Here is a 24576-nt window from a genome sequence, read left to right as displayed (position 1 = left end):
CACATTTTTCTAGACAAGTTACATATGTGGGTCATTTTAATCGAAGCTACGGTTAATTAATTATGAGACAAACCATTTTAACATGGCCTCTACGCAAATTTAATTAAATAGCAAGTTTAAACATTTTAACATGTTTGAAAATAGATATTTTTAATCTACACGAAATTCTAAACATTTTTATGCATAAAGTTTTTTAATCCGATGCACGGGTAATTTGTTATCAATTAAATCATTTTAACAAGGCATCACGAAAAACAATGCAAACGACAAGTTTAAATATTTTTAACATGTATGAAATTGGTAAATTATTAATCTACACACAATTCTGGACATTTTACATATTCATGCTGATTTAATACGATGAATGGCTAATTCGTTATTAGCAATTTTTAAAAAAGCATTTTTCCGTAAATAAAATGTCCTAGATAATTGAATAAATTTGTGGATCTGAAAAACAACTTCTACGTGCCGAAACTCGCATGGGCCTAAATAGAGACATAGGGTGCAGGATAGCTATATGACACCCGAGCGTTGGATAGAGGAGGCTGGCGCGCTTGGGGACTTGGGGAGCTCGGACAGGGTGAAACGGGTCGGCTCGGTGCGGGGCTGGGCTGCTGCAGTGTGTGGGCCGGTCCACGGGGCGAAGCGCGCTCGGTTGGCTATTGCTGGGCGAGGCCGTGGACTAGGCTGGCGCGATTGTCGGCTCGTCCCTTCCCTCCCGCACGAGAAGGAGGCAGGAGGCAGCCATGGCGACAGGGCGACGGGGCAATGGCTCGGGTAGGGGACGTGGCGATCTTGGGCGGCAGGGACGGTCGGATCTGGGCAGCGGCCCCCATTCCCGATTGCGATGACGCGGTGGCGGCGAGCTTAGGTTGGCCCTGGCAGGGAGCTCCTACAAGAGGAAGACATGAGATATGGATTAGCACGGTGGGAGGAGGAGAGTGTGGCGAGGGCACGGAGCGCGGTTCGGCAACCTGGTTGGCCGACAGGGCGGCGGGGATGCGGCTGGAGGCGAGCCTCTCGTTCGCCAGGGCGGCCTCAGGTGGTGGTGCTCCCATGTGTTGCTGCGCATGGGAGGCGCGGGAGGTTGTGGTGGTGGTGATCCGGTTTGTTCTCGGGGCAGGGAGCTTGGGATCCTCCCGTGGTTGGCGGCGCATGATGGTTGGCTGTGGTCACCGGACATGTGCGGGTGGTGGCGCTGACATTGTTCGGGGTGGGGGTTTTGGCGATTCTTAACGCCAAATTTCAGATCTGAGAGCCAGATTTGGCTGGGGGATAGAGCTACAGTATTGGGAGGAGGTGGAGCTAGCAGGTAGAATTTTGAGGGGGGTAGCTGCAAATTTGACAAGGGGAAACCCTAGTGGAGTGAGAGGCTCCCTCCACAAGGTGGGTTTATATAGGAAATGGTCTATGGTGGGTTGGATGACGTCCGTGTGATCGCGATCCGAAGGCCACGAATGGAGGGAGGGGCAAGGTGGATCTAGGTTGGGATGTGTGGAGTGGTTGGGCGGAGAGAAGAGAGGGAAATGAGCAGCCCGTGACAGACTTTAAGCACCAAAAATGTGTGCGGTTTAACGGGCTATAGTGTCACTATACGTTTAATGTTTCAGTATGAAATAGACTCTGGTTGCAAATAAATTTGGTAGGAGCCTTACCTACACTATAAGAATACCGCACGCCAACTTTCAACCCAATCTGAGGAAGTTTTATACAGACTTCTAAAAACAATATTTTAACGATGTCGCGGGCGCATGTGTGTGTGGTTGGTCCCAAAACGGTCAACGACAAAAATAGAGAGAAAATCGGCAACTAACAACGGATGCAAGTTTTGAAAAACAGCGGAAACGTAGTGCTAGTGCAATCTGGATGATGCGCATGACGTGATGATGAATGTGACAAACAAAATAATCACACGGTGATAACAGAATTAAAAGGGGAATCTTCTGGAGCGTCGGTTCCGGGTTGTTACAACTCTCCTACATTAACAAGGGATCTCAACCCGAGATCTAAGAATGAGAAGGGGAAGGGGATGAGAAAAGGAAGAGGTATAAATTAGTTTCTTCTTTGACAAACGAGTGAAACCAATGATCATTGAAGGTTGCAAAGAGATAAAGACTGACATGGGGAACAATCAGGATTTCAATAGAAATTTCGGCAGCACTTCGGTAGGAAAGAGAGTCAAACACTACTAGGAAAAGGGCTATAGATAATATAGACACTAATGGCGCACCAGACAAGTGGTGCGCCACTACTATATAGCAGTGGCGCACCATGTGCAAGTGTGCCATTAGTGTGATGGACACTAATGGCGCACCACACACACGGTGCGCCACTACTAACAAACTTTTTTTCCAAAAATACTAATGGCGCACCGGGGCAGAGTGCGCCATTACTAGTTTAACTAGTAATGGCGCACCACTCACCCAGTGCGCCACTACTATATATATATATATATATATATATATATATATATATATATATATATATATATATATATATATATATATATATATTGGAAAACTACTAGTGGCGCACCACCAGCTGGTGTGCCATTAGTAACCAGGGTTACTAATGGCGCATTTGTAGGTGGTGCGCCCTTAGTAGTTTTGCAAAACAAACAAAAAAAGATATCTCTCTGCTCCTATCGCGACCGCGAACCAGCAGGAAGAGGGAGGTTAGGTTTCCCACCTTGCTGTTTCAGACGGCGGCGGCGGCCATGTCCTGCTCCTCGCCTTCCCGGAGGCGCAGGGCCACCTCAACCCATGCTGCAGCTCGGTCACCGCCTCGCATACCACGGCCTCTGCCCCAGGCTCGTCACCACGCGCCACCTCCTCGCCACCGTCCCGCCCCCTTTGCCCCCCTTCCGCGTCGCCTCCATCTCCGACGGCTTCGACGATGGCGACATGGCACCTTGCCCGGACTTCAGGGAGTACGTCCACCGTCTCGCGGCCGCGGGGTCTGAAACCCTCGAGGCGCTCTTCCTGTCCGAGGCCGGGGCGGGGAGGCCCGTACGCGTGCTCGTCTACAACACGCACCTGCCCTGGGCGGGCCGCATGGCTCGCGCCGCCGGCGTGCCGACGACCGCGCTCTTCTCGCAGTCCTGCGCGGTGGACGTCGTCTACGAGGAGGTCTACGCGGGCCGCGTCGGCCTTCCGGTCGTGGATGGGAGCGCGCTCCGGGGCCTGCTGAGCGTTGACCTGGGGCCGGAGGACGTGCCGTCGTTCGTGGCGGCGCCGGAGTCGTACCGTCTGTTACTGGACGCGGTGGTCGGGTAGTTCGATGGGTTGGAGGATGTCGACGACGTGTTCATCAACTCGTTCCATGATCTCAAGACCAAGGTGAGGCCCCTTGCGCGTGCACACCACCTGTTTGTTGTTTTGCCAACTTAGATAAAGATTGATCAAAGCGCAGACGTGATGATGCTCAACACACATATGGATTCAAACAGGAGGCGGACTATTTGGCATCAACATGGCGTGTTAAGACCATCGGCCCGACGCTGTCGTCGTTCTACCTGGACGATGATCGGTTGCCGTCCAATAAGACTTATGGGTTTGACCTCTTTGACAACACATCACCGTTCATGGCATGGCTGGATAGGCAGCCCCCTTCCTCAGTGGTCTATGCCTCCTATGGGACGGTCGCTAACCTCGACCAAGCCCAGTTAGAGGAGATAGGCCATGGATTGTGCAATTCCGGCAAACAATTCCTTTGGGTTGTCAGGTCCGTTGATGAACACAAGTTGTCACAACAGCTCCGTGACAAGTGCAAGGTGATCAGCATAGTTGTTTTGAGCAACCAGCACTCCGGTGATGATGGCTCTCCGCTCAAGCTCGTTTTCATATGCAACTCGTCTCACGAACGACATTACACGGCTGATCCTGACACACCGGTTCGACAGACGGGCCCCATTCCCCCTCCCCTCCTCCGAGTCTGAAGCCTGGAGCCTGAGCATGAGCTCATCTGCAAGGTGAGGAACATCCTCTGTTTCTTTGCAAAAAAATCATGTAGATTTGCTATGTAGCTACCGATTTGTGATGTTTTGATCTTGAAGAAATATTGTGATGAATGCTTATGTATGATGTTGAATTGAGCTGATACTCGTAAGGTAATTTACAGAACCCTCATTTCTTGCCATGGTTAAAAGATGTCTTGGTTACTCTTCGTGGCGTAAAAGAAGATTCTCACTGGCCATGGTTAGAAAGTTACTGATACTCGTGTTGAAAATAAACTACATACATCCAAATTGGGTTAGAAATAATCTCCTACAGTACTTAAGTAATCCAAATTTTGTTTGACCGTTAAATTCGACAATAGTTTACCGTGTGTCTTGCAGATGGTGAGTTCAGAGCATCTGCGATCGCCGAGTTTGTTTCGGCGAACAAAATCCCATTGATCACCACCCTCACACAGGAAACCGCCCCTGCGATTTTTGATAATCTGATCAAGAAGCAAGTATGTCATGTTGTATGCCATGGGGTTTTATTTTCATCATGTTCTCGGCCCATGTATTATTACTCCTTTGCTGATGTGTTGTATCCTAATTTCAAAATCAGATTTTGCTATTCGCTGTTGCAAAGGAGTCCTCGAAATTCCTGCCCATCTTGAAGGAAACAGCAAAGTCATTCAAGGGAAAGGAACTTTGTTTTGTTGATCGGACCAGTGTTTCATGAACTTTTTCCTCTATCATGTTCCACGTTTTATACTCAAATCCAAGCCATCACTTATTTCCTTTGTGGCTCGTGCGTTTTTGCTGAGGTGGAGTCTCACTAAGCACTGATGTGGCTTGTGTCTGAAATGCAGCTTTTATTTGTTTTTGTGGAGCGTGACAATGAGGAAGTTGGTGAACCTGTTGCCAATTACTTTGGAATTACTGGACAAGAGACCACGGTAATACCTCTTATTTATTTTTCATGTTTTCTATGTATCGATTTATTGCACATAAACAGCATGCAGCAACTTGGCTTTGGTTTTAATGTGTCTGCTCTTTCTATTTTGGACATTCTGATTCGGTTACTTTGCAGGTTCTTGCTTACACTCGGAATGAAGACGCTAAGAAGTTTTTCTTCAATGGTGAAATATCACTGGACAACATTAAGGTAATTTCTGAAAACATTCTTGCAAATTCAGTACCAGATTAGAAGTAAAATGGTAAGAGCATGGTCAACAGTTGCAAGACAATATTTTCTTTCTGGGCCTTGTGGGTGTGTGAGAAGAATGCATATGCCCTATCTCGAAGAATCATCTCCAGTTGCACAAGGAAACACCTCTCAAAACGTTTTCATAACTGTGATACAGACTGTAAATCAAAGTCAACTGGAGTATCTAGCTTAATTGGTTGCAATGTTACCTTTGGTTGCTTGATGCCTACAATGAGGCCACACTCAGACAGGCCGTCTGAAATCACGCACCTAGCATCCTCATACTGAGCATCATGGTGTATCCTCCTTGTGCTTGGCTGTACGATGATCCGGTTCACACCGGATTTTCTCCTGCCTCCTCCGAGCACAAGACGGGCGCAATGTGAAGGGGTTAACGGTGCCCTTCTCTCCCACATGTTGACAGTCTCGGCGAGAATGCCAATGACCCCATTGCCCAGCAAGCTGTCATTTCTCTGCTGAGTGAGAATGAACAAACATGCCATTATTGTCAGTAATTATCACAAACTGGACATAACAACAACAAAGAGATCGAGCAACGCACTTCAGTGGTCTCGGAGCCCATAGATGATGAGCGCAACTAAGGCGCGACGATCATGAACCTGCCACTGGGCTGCTCCTGAAAATGAGCAGAGCACCTCACATTCAGGATACCACAATTCAGAGTGCAGTTAGATTTCCTGTCATAAGGATAGAATTCTCGACAAATACCACATTGCAGATTAGTGGTGGTTAATGGAGAGTATGTGCTATTTGTATGTTGTTCATTTGTCAAACATGTGTAAAAACAGTCATGTTCACATGAATGAAAATAAAATACTTGTGTTTATTTTTCAAGGAAAGGTACGTGCCAGGTAGAGTAATAAGCTACTAGCCAACACTCTCTTTTGCTGGCTCTACCTTAGTTGTGCCCTTACTTTCTTCCAGGCATCCGATTTCCAAGAATAGCTTCCTGAAAACCCATTTCAGTTGGAAACAAAAAATAATAATGTTTGAATACAATCAGACTATGTTTGGTGTAGACAAGAATTTTCTCATGCATTATGTTTACATGACTACAAGAAAAGCGACATAAGGGGTGTGTGGTGATCATTGTATGAAGGAAGGAAACCCAAGGTAATATTTGTCGCAACACAACTTTAAATCATATGCGACACATGCATTCAAAAATTACAAAGTACATATCATGTGTGCATAGTGATTATGAGAGAGGGAGGGCACGGAAGGACAACACACGAGTGGTTTCCACCATATAAACATGAATTCCGTCTATGTTGGACTTGACTAATGAGCACACACATCAATCATTTTTTATGTTCCGTGGCAACGCACGGGCAATCGACTAGTAACCACATAGAAACGATGTTGTTAACTATGATATCATGACAATCTTTGTTTAAGATGCTCAATGCATTCATTGTTGATAAAATTACAAGCACTGGAACATAGTTCTATATAATAGCATGTGAGATGATTATAACTTTTATAGAAACTATATTGTTAACTATGATATCATGATAATCTTTTGATCGAATATTTTTAATACCCATATGAGATTTTAACAACTTGATCTGGTTCCACTTTCTTGACAAATTTGTGCAAAATGTTTTCAGGTACTCAACCTATTCATGCACATGGACAGGATGACTCTCTAGCGTTTATGGACCAACCAACCTGTAATCATGGACCTTATTGTCTTGTAGACCATTTGGTGTTTCGAGTGTTTTGGAGCTTGCACTTTGTGCATGTAGATACAAACTTGTGTGTTATGGACGATCTGAAGTCTCTCATAGTAACCAATAGTCCTTATCTTTTTGTGACTTGTGTGTTCTAGATGTTAGAGCATATATCTCCACATGTGGTTTTCGTAATTGATGACAATTCCTATGGACTAATGGTTGCCTTAAGTTATATTTATAGGATTTGTCCATAGGCACTTCTTGAAGTCCATCTGTCGGGTTCAAGGAGTTTATATGATGACCAAGATGTTATTCAAGGTATTATCCAAAGAATGGTCATAGAAACACTAGGTTGATCAAGATCTCAGACAAAGAGTAAATCAAGATGATCAACACACAAAGCGTATAAGATGTACCGAGAGGGATCAAGTGATCCCATGGTATGGTAAGCATTGTCCATTACGTGTTTGTGTACTAACCCATGGTCTTTGTGAGACTCCTGTGTGGGGGTTAGGTGTGCTTCCATTGGGCTTGCGTCAAAAGGAAGATCTCATACAACCAATGAAGGATGACGTCAAGTGGTGATCGTCATCAAGATTGTGGTGTGCAAGTTCAAGTGGATCAGCACGAATATATCATTGAAAATATTGTCAATGATCATGTGCTGATAAGGACAACTTCATGTGCTAACAAGGACAAGATCAAGATAAGAATTCCTGAGCACTACATGCTTGATTCTTGTGGATGTTCACATGATGGACAAATGAAGATGAATACATAAGCTAGGCTTTCTTCATTGTGTATGGGAAAGCTACTTGAAGACTTCATCATGTCTTGCTTTCAACTTGAGCCAAGAAGGAACTACAACATCAAGCTCAGGTGAAAGGGCTAACTCAAAGGTATCAGTTCCTTTGACGTTAGTTGTGCGAAGTGATGATCAGCGAATAAAAGTATACACTCCAGTATGGATCATCAGTACTCTTTTATGATTCTTGAGTCCTTAGGGATCCCACACTATTAAGAGGGGATCACAAGTTTTGCGATGAACTTGCTCAAACTACATCATCACTTTCTGCTCAGACCACATCTCCACTGTTTTGTTGTTATCTAAAAACAGAACCAGTGCCTCGGACATCCGGCCTTCTCCGGACGTCCGAGGACCGAACGACCGACTAGTTCGGAAATCCGGAATCCTATACCAGAGAAATCAGAGCCATATAACTCGGACTTCCGGCTCCCTCCGGACGTCTGAGGCCCGGATGTCCGGCCAAGTCCCGGAAATCCGGAAGCCTGCACCAGTAGAAGTTGAGTTCTATATCTCGGAAATCTGGCTCCCTCCGGACGTCCGAGCACCGGACGTCCGGCACCCGTCGGAAATCCGGAACCTACCACCAGTAGAAGTTGAGCTGTATAACTCGGATTTCCGGTCCTCTCCGCACGTCCGGTGGCTGATAAATTCAACATAGGTTCAGTCGTATCTACAGGTCTCGGACGACCGACCCCTGTCGGACGTCCGGTCGCTGTTTAGTTCAAAATAGTTTCAGTCGTATCTACAGGCCTTGGACGACCGACCCCTGTCGGACGTCCGACCCCTCGCGGACGCCCGGACTTCCGACAACTGTCGGACGTCCGGACCCTGTGTGACTTAAAGTGTCCCCAACGGCTCTTTTTCTCTCCCCACTATAAATACCCCCTCCCACTTCTTGAGAGAGTTGCGCAACACAGCCTTATCCTCATAAGAACACATTTCCACCTCACACACATTTGCTCACTCCAAATCTTATATCCCAAGAGCATTTGTGAGCCCCTTTGAGAGTTGTTCCAATCAAAAGATAGATCGTCTCCCTCTCCTTCCCTCAACCCAAGCTATTTGTGATTTGAGCAAGTTTTGAGCATTCCCCGTGATCTTGTTACTCTTGGAGGTTGGAGACTCCTAGGCGGTAGGAGTTCTTCGGAGAGGAATCAATCCGTGTGATTTCCCCCGGAAAAGTTTGTGAGGGTTTGGAAGCCACCTCAAAGACTTACCACTAGTGGTTGAGAAACGCCTTCGTGGTGTTATCTCAAAGGGAGAATAGGGTGAGCCTTCGTGGCGTTGGTGTGCCTTCGTGGTAACATCCACCTCTCTAACGGTGACTAGCTTCCCTCCAAGGAAGTGAACATCGGGATACATCTTCGTCTCAGTGACCTTGGTTATCCTTAACCCTAACTCCTTACTTGTGGTTTACTTGTGTTATTTGAGCATACATACATTGCATATTGCTTGTGCTCATTATATTGTGTTGGCCATTTCTTGTACAAGATTAATCATTCAAGCATACCCTCTATATCCACACGTTCATACTTGCATCCCTTGATACATCGTGTTGATATAGTGTGATCTAGTATCTTGTGTTGTTCACCTACTTGTCGTGTGATATAGCTCAAGTAAGTCTGTGTAACTTACTTGTGCTTGTTAGTAACTGTATTGTGTCCATCTTGGTAGATCGTGTTGTTGATACACGTTGCAGTGCCTAGTGCATTTAGGATTTGTGCTTGACAAGTACCCTCTTAGTTTATTTCCGCATTAGGTTCAAGCCAAATCCAAAGAAGTTTTTAAATAGCCTATTCACCCCCCCTCTAGGCACCATCGAGGTCTTTTCAATTGGTATCAGAGCTAGGTCTCTCTTTAATTAGGTTTCACGACCTAGAGAGTATCGATGTCGACTATTGGATTAGTGCACAATGGCATCTTGGACTTTGATGGCACAAATTATACCCTATGGAGAATTCGTATGCTTCATCACTTTCGGGCCATGGGCCCAAATACTTTAAGAATTGTTCTTGAGGGATTGCCGACAAAAAGGATGATGCATCTTCATCTACTAATGAAATGTATCTTGATTGTGAGGCCTTTCTTGCCATTCATCGAACCATAAGTCCTGAAGTGTTTAAGTCTATCTTGACTTGCAAGTCAGCTCATGAAGTTTGGACTAAACTTGAAGATATATATGGTGGGTCCAATCTTGATGAAGACGGTATTATGATGAAGGAGTTGGTGCATGAACTCTTCACTCTTTTCGATCTTAAAGAGTCCACCACTACTTCCATATCTCATTGCTTGCACACCTCAGCATCTTCAATCTCACAAGGTAATGACATGGTGAGTGAAGAAATATATGTTGATGAAAATGTCATAGCCTCTATGGACACGAGCATATCTAGCACCACACATAGTGTAAATTATTGTGCTGATAGGTCATGCATTTCACCTAAAGATTCCTTGACAAATGTCTGTGGTGATATGCCTGCTTCCTCGTGTCCTCTTGATCAAAATATCTTGTTTCTCCCTAGTTGCTCTATGACTAATCATTTAGGGGATATCAAGAAATATGAAGTACTTTTGACTAATGAAGAATATGATTCACCAAAAGAATCATCATCAACTCCTCCAGTTCACATGTGCCTCATGGCAAGAGGTAATAATGAGGTATCATCTTCCCTGTGCAATAACGATAATATTTGCGATTAGGATGATGATGATGACTTGACTGAAAATATCTATGTGATCAGTAAAATTCTTCATAAAGCTAAAAATAACGCTCTTCAAAGATTCCAAGATGTTCTTGCTTACTTTAAAAATTGTAATGATTCACTTAATCATGAACAAGCTAAAAGTGAACAACTTGAACATGAACTTGAGAAGAGTCATCAAGCATGTAGAGACTTAAGATCTTCAAAAGGAGAGATTGAAGTTGCTCATGATAAACTTAAAAAGGATTTTGAGGTCCTTCTCCTTGAATGCAATAATGTCAAGGAAGAGCTCATCAAAACCTCTAAGATCTATGAGGAGCTTCAATCTACTCATGAGAAGTCTCTATTTGCTACTTACTCCTCTCATATTGTTGATGATACTTGTACGTCTAACTCTACCTCATTTGAAGTATCAACATTGAAGGAGAATGTTGAGCTACGTGCTCAACTTGATTTACTAACTAGCAATTATGGGAAGTTGGAAGAAAACCATGTAATGCTCACAAGCTCTCATGCCGATCTTCTAACATCCCATAATGTGCAAAAGTTAGCTCATGAGGCTATCATCACCAAGGTAACATCAAGCGAGTCTCATGTGGACAATGGCACTACTTCTAGTCAAAGTACTATATTTCCATGTGCTAGTCCTCGTAATTCATCTACTCATAATGTTGCTACCTCGTGTGATGAATTACTTTCCTTGCCTTGTTGCTCTAACATTGAAGCTTACACTTCCTCTAGTACTTGCATTGATACTAACCGTGCAGAGGAAATCAAAGAGCTCAAGGCCCAAGTCACTTCTTTGAAGAAAGACTTGGAACAGTGTCTTGAAGGGATGCCCACACTCAACAACTTCCTGTGTAAGCAAACATCTCCGAATGACAAAAATGAGTTTGGAGTAAACTCAAACAAGAACAAGAGGGGCCTAGAACAAGTCAAGAATTCGGCCAAAATCATTTGCTTCAAGTGCAAAGTTAAAGGGCACCATGTTAGATCTTTCCCTCTGAAGACGAAGTCTCAAAGTCACAAGCAACAAGGGAAGCGGCCACAAACTCAATCACATATTCAACTACAAGTTGAAGGAAGGCCTCTTCCCAATAAGACCCAAGCCAACACTCCCCAAGGTGAGAAATCAACTGGGAAGAAAGCAAAAGGTAGATGTTGCTACTTATGTCGTGAGAAGGGTCACGTCGCTTCGTCTTGCACAAGAGATAACTTATCCAACCCAATCACTATTGATGATATCTATTCCCTTGGGAAGGATAAGGTTGGCAATGTGTTTGCCAAGTTTGTTGGTACTCAAGATGGTGTCAAGAAAAAGAACCATTTGGGTTGCCAAGCCTATTGTGATTAACCTCTTAGGACCCAACGTAGTTGGGGACCAACAAGCTCAAACTTGATCAATAGGTGACTTCGGAGGACATTAGAGACTTGGATACATAATTAAGAATTAAGGGGTCTTCATCATTCATATTATCTCAAGCCAAGTCATCTGGATTATCGAGTTTCTATCTTATATCCAATGTGCCTCCTTGCGGTAACTTATACTTAAACTATTTACATTGTTAGGTGCTTGCCCCTTTGCATGTTGTGGTTTTGTACCTTGCATGCGTTTGTATATCTTGTGCTTCCAACTTGCTTATCTTGAGTAATCGAGTATGTGTATGTTGGTTTGCACATCATGTACATGTGAGTCTTGTATTGAGCCTATTTGCATCTTGTCTGTATTTTTGTTGGCTCTTGTGAGAGATTAATGGACTATCCCATTGTCGGGGAGTGATGTGCTTTCCACGCCTCACAATCCTATAAATGTGTATACATGGGGAATACCACTTACTTTTGATGCTTCAAGATTATCTAGTGTCTATGTGGTATGTCTTACTCATGAGAAATTCAAATTCTATATGGTCCATTAAGTATCTCTTGTTGGTTTTAATTTGCCACTTGTTAATGTTATTGGTTTATCACATTATGGGGGAGTAATATGCTATGTGCATATTACAAACCTAGAAAATGTGTACATTTAACGTATTGCCACTTAGTGTTGATATTGTAAATTATCTTGTTCCTAGGTGGCATGTTAGCTCTACAAGTGTCATTTGCTTGCGTTTTATGGGTAAATATGATCTTGGATATATTTGTGATCTACCAATGAGTATCATTTCAAAAATACTTCTTGTCCTTGACAATTGGTATTCCCATCATGTGATTGGAATTGCTAATCATCTTTACATTGGATTTTGTGTTTCGTTTGTCTTCCTCGCCTCTTATGAATCTATTTTTAACATGTCTAGTGTTTTTATAGATATAGAGAAAGTGATGATCCCATCGTGTGCATTTTGTATTCAAATGCAAGTTCTATATAATGCACGTCCCTTGGGGGAGCTATCATATTCTCTTTAAAACACTCTCTTTATTCACCCATCATAAAATCATTTGATCCCCATCAAGTGTGTGTTGATGGGAGGGAAGTCTTGCTCCTTATGATGCTTTGTGCCATCATGAAATTTTGTAGAGGACTTTGTTTGTTGGAACCTAGCTCTCTCTTGGAAACTAGATACTTCGTGTTTGTTTTCCTTCAATTGGTTTCTTGTTGCCTTCTATTTGGCATGTGTCAATGGATATCTCATTCCTTGAGGTATCTTTTAATTGATATCCTTCAAGTGATAGTTCTTTTGTTTTAGGATCTTATTATCACTTGATACCTTGTCTTTTGGTGACTTATCAACTTTGTGTTGAGTTGATTCTTGAGAGTCTTGAGCATGCGTATCTAGCTACTATATACAACTTCTTTTGCTTGCTTTCCTCCTTTGACCCAATATATAAGGGAAACTCCACCCTGTCATAAATTGGCTAAAGTGTGCATGAAATTCAAATTTATATCTATATGCACATATGTGTGTGGAGTTTGTCCTATGTATTGCTGGTTTTCTAACTCTTTAGTCCCAATGAGTTTGGGCACCATTTTGTTTGTTTTGCTGTTCCAGGAACAACTGGAGATGCATTGGATGCTCGGCTCACCTATAAGGAAGATGTTGAGACCATATGATTATTGGATCCAAGTTAGGATGATCAAAGAACAACTATCTACTACAACAATCCAATGTTGTCTCGGTAACAAGTATCCACTTCATGCATTCTTTTCTTGCAAAGGACCCAACCTGTCTTTTCTTTTCTAGGTTGCATCATGGCATGAATCTCTTGATTCATTCTTGTAGTACTTGTTTGCTTTCTCAAAGCATCCGAATGATGATGTCTTACTACTAGTTGGGATGTCTTTGATGTTCGTATGTCGGAAGTTCATATTATACAATAAGAAAATATTAGGCCATGTGCTATGCTTCCAAGCAAAAGATCTCATTGATATATTTATGACTTCCTTTAGGATATCTAGTTTGTTCCTTCTTGTAACCATTTTGTGTGTATATCTTTCTTTGTGGATAAATATCATCATGATTGTCTTCTACTTAGAGTCTTTTACACATGAGAGAAGTTACATCTCTAATTGATATCCTCTTTTCTTTCACGTCCATCATTACATTTCCTTTCATCAGTTTTTGGTGGCTTCGTGAAAGAATTTGTTTTGAGTGCGTATCTTATTTTCCTACATCTTGATGCACTTTTTGGCCGTGAAGATTATTTTTCCTCATACTTGTCTTGATGAAGGTTTTGCCATTTTCAATTAGTATCCCTCCTCTTGACAAGGTACTTCCTTCCCATCTTCACAATGGGTTGTCACAAGCGTTGGTTCTTATTTTGTTTATTAGTAAGCTTGTGAACCCATTTTCTAGTATGTGTGTGTGGGAATGATATGTCTTGCACTTTGTATCTCATTTCATCAAGACTATGTTGATGAGTAATTCTCATCCTTATCTTAAGTCTTCTCAAGTGCTTTGCCATGACTCACACACATTACTTTGGTTGAGCTTATTCCTAAGTTGCTTCCTTTACATGTTGCTCAACCATTAGTTTTGTGCAATTGATATGCTTATTGTCTCATCTATCTTCTTGCACTCGTTGTGTGTTTCTATTAATTCTGGGGGAGCAACGATCCTATTTTGTGCACGTGTGTCAAATACAAAAATCTCATATTAGTTCACAAATCATGGGGAGCTTATCTAGTTTTTGATAAAGCACTATGTTGCCTCTATCATAATATCTTTTATTCATGTGGTTCGAAGGACCATATGATTGTTTGTTCCATCTGGAATTCTTTGATTGCTTGCCTCTATCTTTGTATGTCTTTGTGGCATACGATCCTTTTATCTGCAATCTTTGGGTCCTCAATATAGTTTGTTTTCCTCCAACTACTTATCATTGTATTTGTGTATTTTTCTGCACTCATTTGCTGAGGAGTACACACTTTTTGGAGGACCACCTACTATTTTGGCTTTCTAAAACTTGTCGTCCATTTTTGCAATCGATGCCAATGGGGGAGAAGTTTAGAGAGTTTACTTTGGATATGTTTAGAGGGTTTTTGCTTTTATTGCATAAGCATTTACATCTTGCACACATGCATTATTACCTTGTATGTGTGCGCTTGGTTATGCTTATTTCCTTATATAAACTCTCTTGAAGTGGTTGTCTTCAATTACCAAAATGGGGGATATTGTTAGAGCATATATCTCCATATGTGGTTTTGGTAATTGATGACAATTCCTATGGACTAATGGTTGCCTTAAGTTATATTTATAGGATTTGTCCATAGGCACTTCTTGAAGTCCATCTGTCGAGTTCAAGGAGTTTATATGATGACCAAGATGTTATTCAAGGTATTATCCAAAGAATGGTCATAGAAACACTAGGTTGATCAAGATCTCATACAAAGAGTAAATCAAGATGATCAACACACAAAGCGTATAAGATGTACCGAGAGGGATCAAGTGATCCCATGGTATGGTAAGCATTGTCCATTACATGTTTGTGTACTAACCCATGGTCTTTGTGAGACTCCTGTGTGGGGGGTAGGTGTGCTTCCATTGGGCTTGCGTCAAAAGGAAGATCTCATACAACCAATGAAGGATGACGTCAAGTGGTGATCGACATCAAGATTGTGGTGTGCAAGTTCAAGTGGATCAGCATGAATATATCATTGAAACTATTGTCAACGATCATGTGCTGATAAGGACAACCTCATGTGCTAACAAGGACAAGATCAAGATAAGAATTCCTGAGCACTACATGCTTGATTCTTGTGGATGTTCACATGATGGACAAATGAAGATGAATACATAAGCTAGGCTTTCCGCATTGTGTATGGGAAAGCTACTTGAAGACTTCATCATGTCTTGCTTTCAACTTGAGCCAAGAAGGAACAACAACATCAAGCTCAGGTGAAAGGGCTAACTCAAAGGTATCAGTTCCTTTGACGTTAGTTGTGCGGAGTGATGATCAGCGAATAAAAGTATACACTCAAGTATGGATCATCAGTACTCTTTTATGATTCTTGAGTCCTTAGGGATCCCGCACTATTAAGAGGAGATCACAGGTTTTGCATTGAACTTGCTCAAACTACATCATCACTTTCTGCTCAGACCACATCTCCATTGTTTTGTTGTTATCTAAAAACAGAACCAGTGCCTCGGACATCCGGCCTTCTCCGGACGTCCGAGGATCGGACGACCGACTAGTTCAGAAATCCAGAATCCTATACCAAAGAAATCAGAGCCATATAACTCGGACTTCCGGCTCCCTCCGGACGTCCGAGGCCCGGATGTCCGACCAAGTCCCGGAAATCCGGAAGCCTGCACCAGTAGAAGTTGAGTTCTATATTTCCGATTGCTTGCACACCTCAGCATCTTCAATCTCACAAGGTAATGACATGGTGAGTGAAGAAATATATGTTGATGAAAATGTCATAGCCTCTATGGACACGAGCATATCTAGCACCACACATAGTGTAAATTATTGTGCTGATAGGTCATGCATTTCACCTAAAGATTCCTTGACAAATGTCTGTGGTGATATGCCTGCTTCCTCGTGTCCTCTTGATCAAAATATCTTGTTTCTCCCTAGTTTCTCTATGACTAATCATTTAGGGGATATCAAGAAATATGAAGTACTTTTGACTAATGAAGAATCTGATTCACCAAAAGAATCATCATCAACTCCTCCAGTTCACATGTGCCTCATGGCAAGAGGTAATAATGAGGTATCATCTTCCCTTTGCAACAACGATAATATTTGCGATTAGGATGATGATGATGACTTGACTGAAAATATCTATGTGATCAGTAAAATTCTTCATAAAGCTAAAAATAACGCTCTTCAAAGATTCCAAGATGTTCTTGCTTACTTTAAAAATTGTAATGATTCACTTAATCATGAACAAGCTAAAAGTGAACAACTTGAACATGAACTTGAGAAGAGTCATCAAGCATGTAGAGACTTAAGATCTTCAAAAGGAGAGATTGAAGTTGCTCATGATAAACTTAAAAAGGATTTTGAGGTCCTTCTCCTTGAATGCAATAATGTCAAGGAAGAGCTCATCAAAACCTCTAAGATCTATGAGGAGCTTCAATCTACTCATGAGAAGTCTCTATTTGCTACTTACTCCTCTCATATTGTTGATGATACTTGTACGTCTAACTCTACCTCATTTGAAGTATCAACATTGAAGGAGAATGTTGAGCTACGTGCTCAACTTGATTTACTAACTAGCAATTATGGGAAGTTGGAAGAAAACCATGTAATGCTCACAAGCTCTCATGCCGATCTTCTAACATCCCATAATGTGCAAAAGTTAGCTCACGAGGCTATCATCACCAAGGTAACATCAAGCGAGTCTCATGTGGACAATGACACTACTTCTAGTCAAAGTACTATATTTCCATGTGCTAGTCCTCGTAATTCGTCTACTCATAATGTTGCTACGTCGTGTGATGAATTCTCATAAATACTTTGGATCATATATTCCTCAAATATGTGAAAACCCTTCCTTCCATAGTTCGAAAATAATTCCGCAATATTCATTTTCCTATTCTGTTCAGAATAGCACTTTGTGAAGGAAGTGTTATTTCTATTTCTTTGATGACCCTCAACTTTTTTGGGCACTCTTTCCTATCCAAATCATTGCCTCATGAAAAGTTTCATAATCATTTGCCTAGTAAATCTTTCTAAGCAAATTTCCAAAGTTTGTGTTCACCTAATAGCTTTGTGAAGTAAGTACTAGATAGGAATATCGTGATGAGTTGAATTTTTTCCACATCTTCTATGTGCCCAAGACGTAGCTCTCCACAAAATTTTAGCCCCATCTAACAATCCGTGTGAGCTCATCATCCAATCTTTGTTTCTGGTAATATTTTTAGTTTGTGAAGAAACTACATTTTATATTACTTTATAGTTGATGAAAATTTATCATGTAATAAAAGTGGCCATAAAACCTCACTCCACCAAATTTTAGCTCATTTAATTCAGCCAGTTTTCCTCAATATTTTTCCCAATATTCTATTCAGTAGAGAGCATTGTAAAGGAAGTACAATTTTTGTTCATCCAAATTTTATGAATTTTTTATAGTGCCTTAATGTACCCAAATTATCATCCTACTCCAAATTTCAGCTCAATCCAATCATCTATGTGAGCCCAGCTTCAATTTCCATTTTTTGTCCAGATTGACACATTGTGAAGGAAGTGTCACTTTAGCATGTCCAAATGGTATAATTTTTTTACAGTGTCTTCATATGCCCTAAGTAACATCATACACCAAATTTCAGCTCAATCCATTGATTCATTTGATCCGAGCTTCAACATCCATATTTCTGCACAGTGTGGTACTTTGCAAAGCAAGTGTCACCTAGGTTCATCCAATTGAGCTAAAATTTTGGCAAGAGAGTCTCCTTAGTCGATGATATTCCTCAGCCAAAATATAGGCCCATTGTCTATGTGCATTACCCGCACCATTAATCAAACACTTGGCTGCTAATTCATGTTTGAGCTTAGTTCGGTCTCCTCGTGAGATTCTTCTGTTGTATTCCTCTTCCTGACACCTACCGAGGGAGTGTCTAACCCACCAGACATGCCTATTCCACCCAGAATGCGCGGCAACTCAACGGTAACGCGGTGACCACGCGGCTCGCATGCAAGTTCACACGCTCTGGAGTTGGGGCCCTCGGCCACCATCGAAACCTCGGCGTCAAGCCACCACACCATGTAATTCTTATTAAATAGATACTTATGTACCTATAAATGATTTTTGCGGAAAATAAAGAGCAAATTATAATGCAGCTGCAGTTCAAATTTGACCCGCTTCCTACTGAATGAGCGGCAATTTGTCTTTTTCACTAGAGGTGGATAAAAGCTTTTAACACCCAATCATTTTGTCAATTGTACATTAAATATTGCCTAATATTTTAGAAAAATGATTTGGTACAATTTTAAAACAAATATATGATAGATCCTTAAAAAAAAACTCATTTCGGGCACTTGAAAAATGGAAAATGAATTTTTCACACAAGGAAAATGAAAACTTCCTTAATCAACATTGTTTGACATTCCAATACGCACCATTGTACATAATATTAGATCGTTTCAACAAACTATGTCATGAATGTGGCAATAAGATTGATTATTTGGCTTGAAAGCCATGAATCTTCACACACGATAGCCCATTTTTGAGAACACTTTTTAAAAATAATCACTGTATTACAAGTTTATTATTTTTCCTGGTAACTTGGTCACATATTATGACACAACGCGAATGTTTTGCATTGATTTTTTTTAATTTGTTATGCCCTTTTCAAAATGTGGTCGAAACGTCAGACATGACCGTTCATAGCTAGGGATTGAATCTTGCCAAAATTTTGTTGGATATCTGATTAAAGAGATACTTCTTTATCTAAAAATGATTTTAGGAAAAAATCATGAGAAAACTATGAGGCACCTCTAGTTCAAATTTGACCTGCTTCCTACTGAATCGGCGACAATTTGTCTTTTTCACGAGAGGTGGATAAAAGCTTTTAACATCCAAACATTTTGTTAATGGTAAATTAAGTATGTTCTAGTATTTTAGAAAAATGATTTGGTCCAATTTTGCAACGAATATATGGTAGATTATTCACAAAAAAACTCATTCTGGGTACTCGTAAAATGGAAAATGGATTTTTTGTGGAAAGAAAATGAAAAGTCCCTTTGTCAACATTGTTTGTAATTTCAAGATGCAAACTTATCTACTCCAAGAGATCATATTTAGATTTTATCATGTGAAAAAGTAGAAGCAAAATAATATGAAAAATAAAATTACATATACTTTATTTTAATTGGTGGAATTGGGTGTGACATGGATCGATGATATGGCGTCCATCCATCTCTCCATCCCCATCCATTCATAGATTCGTCGGTCGTACTCTCTGGAAGAAAACATCTCCCTCCGCCCCCTCTCTCTCTCTCTTAGAAAACATCTCCCTCTCTCTCGCGCACACGAACCCTAGCCCTCTCCCGATCCAAGTCCGCCAACCACCTCCCTCTCCCCTCGCCGCCGGTCTACACCCTCCCTCTCCTGGCCGGTGTCGCGGGTGAATCTCGTGTAAGCTCCCCTCCCCTCCCCTCCCCCAGATATCCCTCCCCCTCCTCCAGATCGGCCCTCGGCCGACCGATCCGCACGGCGCTGACGGCGGTGCGTGTGTGATGCAGGCATGGGTGCGGGGATCCGCTGGTGAGCAATCTCCGCCGCCGCCCCCAACCCACAGAGGCCACACACGCGCCAGCGATGGGCAGCTCATCATGGCTCCCTCCTCCACCTCGCTAACATTTCATTTTCGTCAGCCGCCAAGAATCTTTCCCTCACTCACACGAGACAGATGCGCGAGACTGACGGACCAGTAAAGTCCACTGCCTCTTCTGCCGCGCCGGTCTGCTTCCCGTCGTCTTTGCTCCAAGGTGAATAATGGCGTCTCTCGATCCCTTTTCTGGTTCATCCATGCCGATACATGTCCTTCCCTTCGACGCTTGCGGGCGCGACGGCGGTTGGCTGTAGATTTGCACGGCGGGGCTTGAGCGGCCCGCAAGGTTGGACTTTTTAGGAGGGACTAATGTCGAGCAGGTTTGCTGATGCGTTTCTTCGAGAAGTGCGGCTCAGATTCGGTGCGGAGCTGCAGATGGGAGGAGAGGGGTTCCTTTTCTGCTGACCTCGTGGTGGGATTTGATTCCCATCTGCGAGGGTTCATCCTCTCCCCGAATGATTTAGCTGATTCAATGATAATGCGATGTGTGATCCCAGAGTAGATTTAGATTCTTATTTTCTTGTCTTGTCGTGTTCCTATTGAAACTTAGGTATTGAAGTTGAATGTGAATGAATGGAAACTCCACTGGAAGTAGATAGGATGTACTCCTATTACTGTGTTTTCTTTCTTGGACGGATTTGATGCATAGGTCTAGGTTACTGTGGCTTACCGATGCTCTATTGCTGTTCCAGGGTGCTTACTAATCTCCTTTTAGTCTGCAGAGGCCGTAGATTGCTTGCTTTGTCGAATTGTTGTTCAGTCTCTTTTGTTATATGGGGTTCTAATTCATTCAGTTTCATCTCCTGGCAGGCATCTTTTGTTGGTGCCATGGCGATCGCGGACCTGGTCAAGACCACACTGGGGCCAAAACGAATGGGATGTGTGCTGTTCCCAGAGAAAATGTACATTTGGACAAAATATGGCAGCCATTCGAATGCCAATGTTAGTGTGTTTCCCTTACATGTGCTGACTTGGGACGATCAGCTACACTAGGGAAATAGTTCAGATTTGGTACCACGTTGGTCGTATCTATTGCCAAGATTGTCAATTTTAGTTGTAGTGTTCTCGCTTGACGACCAAACAATAGATAAATAGTGTTTGTGTGGCTTGCCCTGAGGTTGAGGTCCTTGGTTCCTTCTGTAGTAGGTCGTGTATGTATATTTGTGTCGACCTCACTTGCATGCTGCAGGTTCAGTTCACACGTATGTTCTGGGTTTAATTCGTTTGTTATGTGATATTGCTGGAACAAACTTTTCATAGGTTTATACTAGATCGTGTATGTTGGTCTTAGCCTCGTCCTTTGTGGATATAGATTGAATTTTCATTCTCTAAAACAACATCACGATGCTCCATTCAGTCTGTGTATTGCGTATGTCATTTTGTAAGCAAGATGACTTACAAATATATGCATACTTAAAAAAAATCTCAGTGGGTTATGTTCTTTGCTCTCACTGGCTTGATAGTTGTTTGCGGTACACTTAATAGACAAGTAGACGATTGGGGCTTGAATGTTTACATGTGCTGGAGCAGTAGCTGCCAATTCTAGTAACCACGATGTAGATGGTTAATGCCGCTCCCTCTCTTTCTTTTGTTTTTGTAGGTGATTTCTGAGAAGCAGAGGTGCAACCACGATCGCCTCAACACCAAGAAGGCACAACAGCTTGTTGAATGTTCCTGTAGTTTTCTAATTTGCAAGTTCATTAGAATCCACTAGACTAAATTTTGCATGACTAATTTTCTAGTGTGGATATATATTCTTCTGAAGTCCTAATCACAGTACATTTTTTTAGAGAACCTAATCACAGTACATCAATGTGAAGCAAGCGATTTTCTTCAGAATTCGAGATTCATTGCGCAGGACTCTGCTAAGTAACAGAGTTCTGTTTCCCTCTAAAGATATTAAGTTTGAAGCAAGATGTTAACTTTTCAACACCCTAATAAAATGTGTCTGATGTCATTTCCAACAGGATTGTGCTACTAACAACAATGTCGTATTTCCGTTTTTAATTTTATTTTCTGGTTATGATAAAATGTGTTTGATGTCATTTCCTACCTTGGGTTTTGCTCTTCAGTTACTGCCATTTCCACAGACCTATATCTGCCTTGTTTTGTTTCTCCTATGTGTGTGAGTCTGTTTATCACATTTGTACGCACAGTCAACTGTGGTTACTGTATATGGTACTCCCTCCGTCCCAAAATAAGTCTCTTAAGCTTAGTATAACTTTGTACTAGCTCTAGTACAAAGTTGATACAGTTATTTTGGGACGGAGGGAGTATGTTTGTTTGATATAAAGTTGTGACTGGATTTTCTTTGCATATACATGAGATTCTTTGTTAGTTCTTTTGTGCATGCATTTTCTTTGAAGCAATGAGTTCTCATGCAGAAACTACTTTACAGGTCTAGAATCTCATCGAACGTTGTCTTCAGCTTTACATGAACCAGAGACTACTTACATGTCCAGAATCTTCTCTATTGCCAGCTTCATCTATTTTGATCTCTAGAATATAGTCTTTATGCTATTTAATTTCTGCAGTTATTTAAGTTGAAATGCATGATGCTCGTGACTAAGTAGAAAAGTTATTTGAGTTTCATACGTTGAGTAAAACATTGCAATCTTTCATTGAGTTTGTATATAATTCTGTGATATCATTTTCGTACTGTGATAGTTTCTCATATTTTTGTATTATACTTGTATACGTTATTCCTATTTGAAGTTATCGAATCAGACGTTATAAACATTCCTGCCATGTGTTGCTTCCTTTTTCACGCTCTCCTCCCAGATCATTTGCTTGAACTGTGATGATTGTTGTATTTGTGCTTATAATTATGTTTCTATGTGGTTGTTGCAGCATGACTTTCAGGCCTTCATCAAGCTCAAAGTGTTGCATTACCTCTCTTTTATAGGAGCTCCAGGATGAAGAAATTTGAAGAAGCCTGAATCCTGAAACCGGACAAAGCTGAGAGTAGCTAGTTATAATGTAGTGCTAGTTATGTTGTACAGTAGTTGGCGTATCAGACTGTATGAACACCGCAAAGACTGTAGTTTCGTATGTTTTAGTGGAAATTTTTGGTATCATTTCAAGAATTTCGTATGTTCTCTTGCCATTTGAAATATTTGTCATTTCTGTACCGTGAAAGTGTGAGAACTAGAAGCTGACTAGTGGGACCAACTTATTGAAAAGGCCGAGGCCCAAAAAGTAAATGGATAATAAGAAGGTTGTGGCCCAAAAGAGAAACGGACTATAAAAAGGTTGAGGCTGAATAAAATGGAATATAAATTCCACGACCAGGAAATAAATATATTAAATTGTTGGGCTAGGCTAGCTGCATTTTTTCACGAGAATTCTTTTTATTAAAAAGGCTGAATTAATGGTCGGCCCATCTAAAGCACCGAACTGGACCGGGCTGATTCTAATCTACGACCAATCCATTTGGTCAAAATTTTGCCACATCAGCTTGCCACGTTGGATCCGATGTGGCTGGGGCAGACTTCTAACGACCAAAACAGTTGGTCGTAGAACCAACGACCTTTTGTTTGGTCGTAAAATTCTACGACGATTCCAACAGAAAGGTCGTTATAGTTCATTAGAGACTCTCAGCTTTTGACCGTCTGTTTTTGGTCGTAAAAAGATCGCAAATGGAAATCAACGATCATTCGGTGACCAATATTGAAGGTCGCAAGTTAGCATATTTCTTGTAGTGCCTCACCGTAAAGTTTCCTACGCGTGACAACAAGTGCCATGTACATGGGTCTTCATCATATCATTCTAAGGCTTAAACAAAAGCTTCAAAGAACGTCGTCTCTCACTATGGGTAAGTCTCTCTGATTTACCATTCCGAATAGCAAGAGAATGATAAGAGTAAGTCGTCATGGTGGCCAATCCATGTCGCACTAAAATCATTACCTTGTATAAGGCTTAGTGAATCTCGTATTCTAACACTTGGGCATCCTCACAAGCATTGCAGAATTTCTCTTGTACCCGAACGAAGTTCGGATAAATCCAATGATTCTGCAAGCCGAACAAACATCCATCGTTTCTTCACAACTCTCGGGTTTTCGTATGCTCCTAAGAAAACGTTTGCTGATCCATCATTGTTTCTTCCAAGTTTCTTTCTTCATAAAGATAGTGATTGATCCTTATTAGTCCCGGGGTTTGTGTGTTGCAGGCCCACTTTAACTTATACTTGGAATTACTCCGCCTTTAAATCCTATGATGTTTCATTCCATCATACTCTTGGGGTAACCATCATATAATAAAAATCCTCAGACTTATTTTTGGTACACACTCCACTCTATGGGATACTCTTTTTTTTCCATTGGTGTGTTTACCATTAAAAGGTATTGGTTTATCCATATATCATATTCATTTCATATTCAATCCTTTATTACATCCTTAATTCCTTCTCAAAACTCCAATTCAAAAGTACTTTATTACAAATGCTGCCATCCACATTGTTCGGTATGGTCAAGCATTTCTGCCAACTTTATTCATTTGTCTCCCTTGGAGATA

General features: G+C 41.7%; 1 protein-coding gene, 1 long non-coding RNA gene and 1 pseudogene across 3 annotated transcripts; all 3 read left to right on the top strand.

Moving 5' to 3' along the window:
• Positions 1–999: 999 nt before the first annotated feature.
• Positions 1000–3937, top strand: LOC123450391 (annotated as a pseudogene).
• Positions 3938–4779: 842 nt separating this feature from the next.
• Positions 4780–5172, top strand: LOC123446309 (protein disulfide isomerase-like 1-4). Its single transcript, XM_045122977.1, has 2 exons — positions 4780–4890; positions 5025–5172. The coding sequence occupies exons 1-2, from the start codon at positions 4780–4782 to the stop codon at positions 5139–5141; spliced, it is 228 nt and encodes a 75-aa protein (XP_044978912.1). The 3' UTR covers positions 5142–5172.
• A 14506-nt stretch (positions 5173–19678) lies between these two features.
• On the top strand, positions 19679–23194 carry LOC123448369. Of its 2 annotated transcripts, none has more exons than XR_006631712.1 (5): positions 19679–19997; positions 20108–20221; positions 20875–21006; positions 21665–21715; positions 22915–23194. It is a non-coding gene; the product is annotated as an uncharacterized LOC123448369 (long non-coding RNA). The 2 variants fall into 2 exon arrangements; XR_006631713.1 differs by having other exon boundaries at positions 21665–21740.
• The last annotated feature ends 1382 nt before the right edge of the window (positions 23195–24576 follow it).

This window comes from Hordeum vulgare, chromosome 4H, assembly GCF_904849725.1.
Source record: "Hordeum vulgare subsp. vulgare chromosome 4H, MorexV3_pseudomolecules_assembly, whole genome shotgun sequence".
NCBI lineage: Eukaryota > Viridiplantae > Streptophyta > Magnoliopsida > Poales > Poaceae > Hordeum > Hordeum vulgare.
This window is presented reverse-complemented; position numbering and strand designations above follow the sequence as displayed.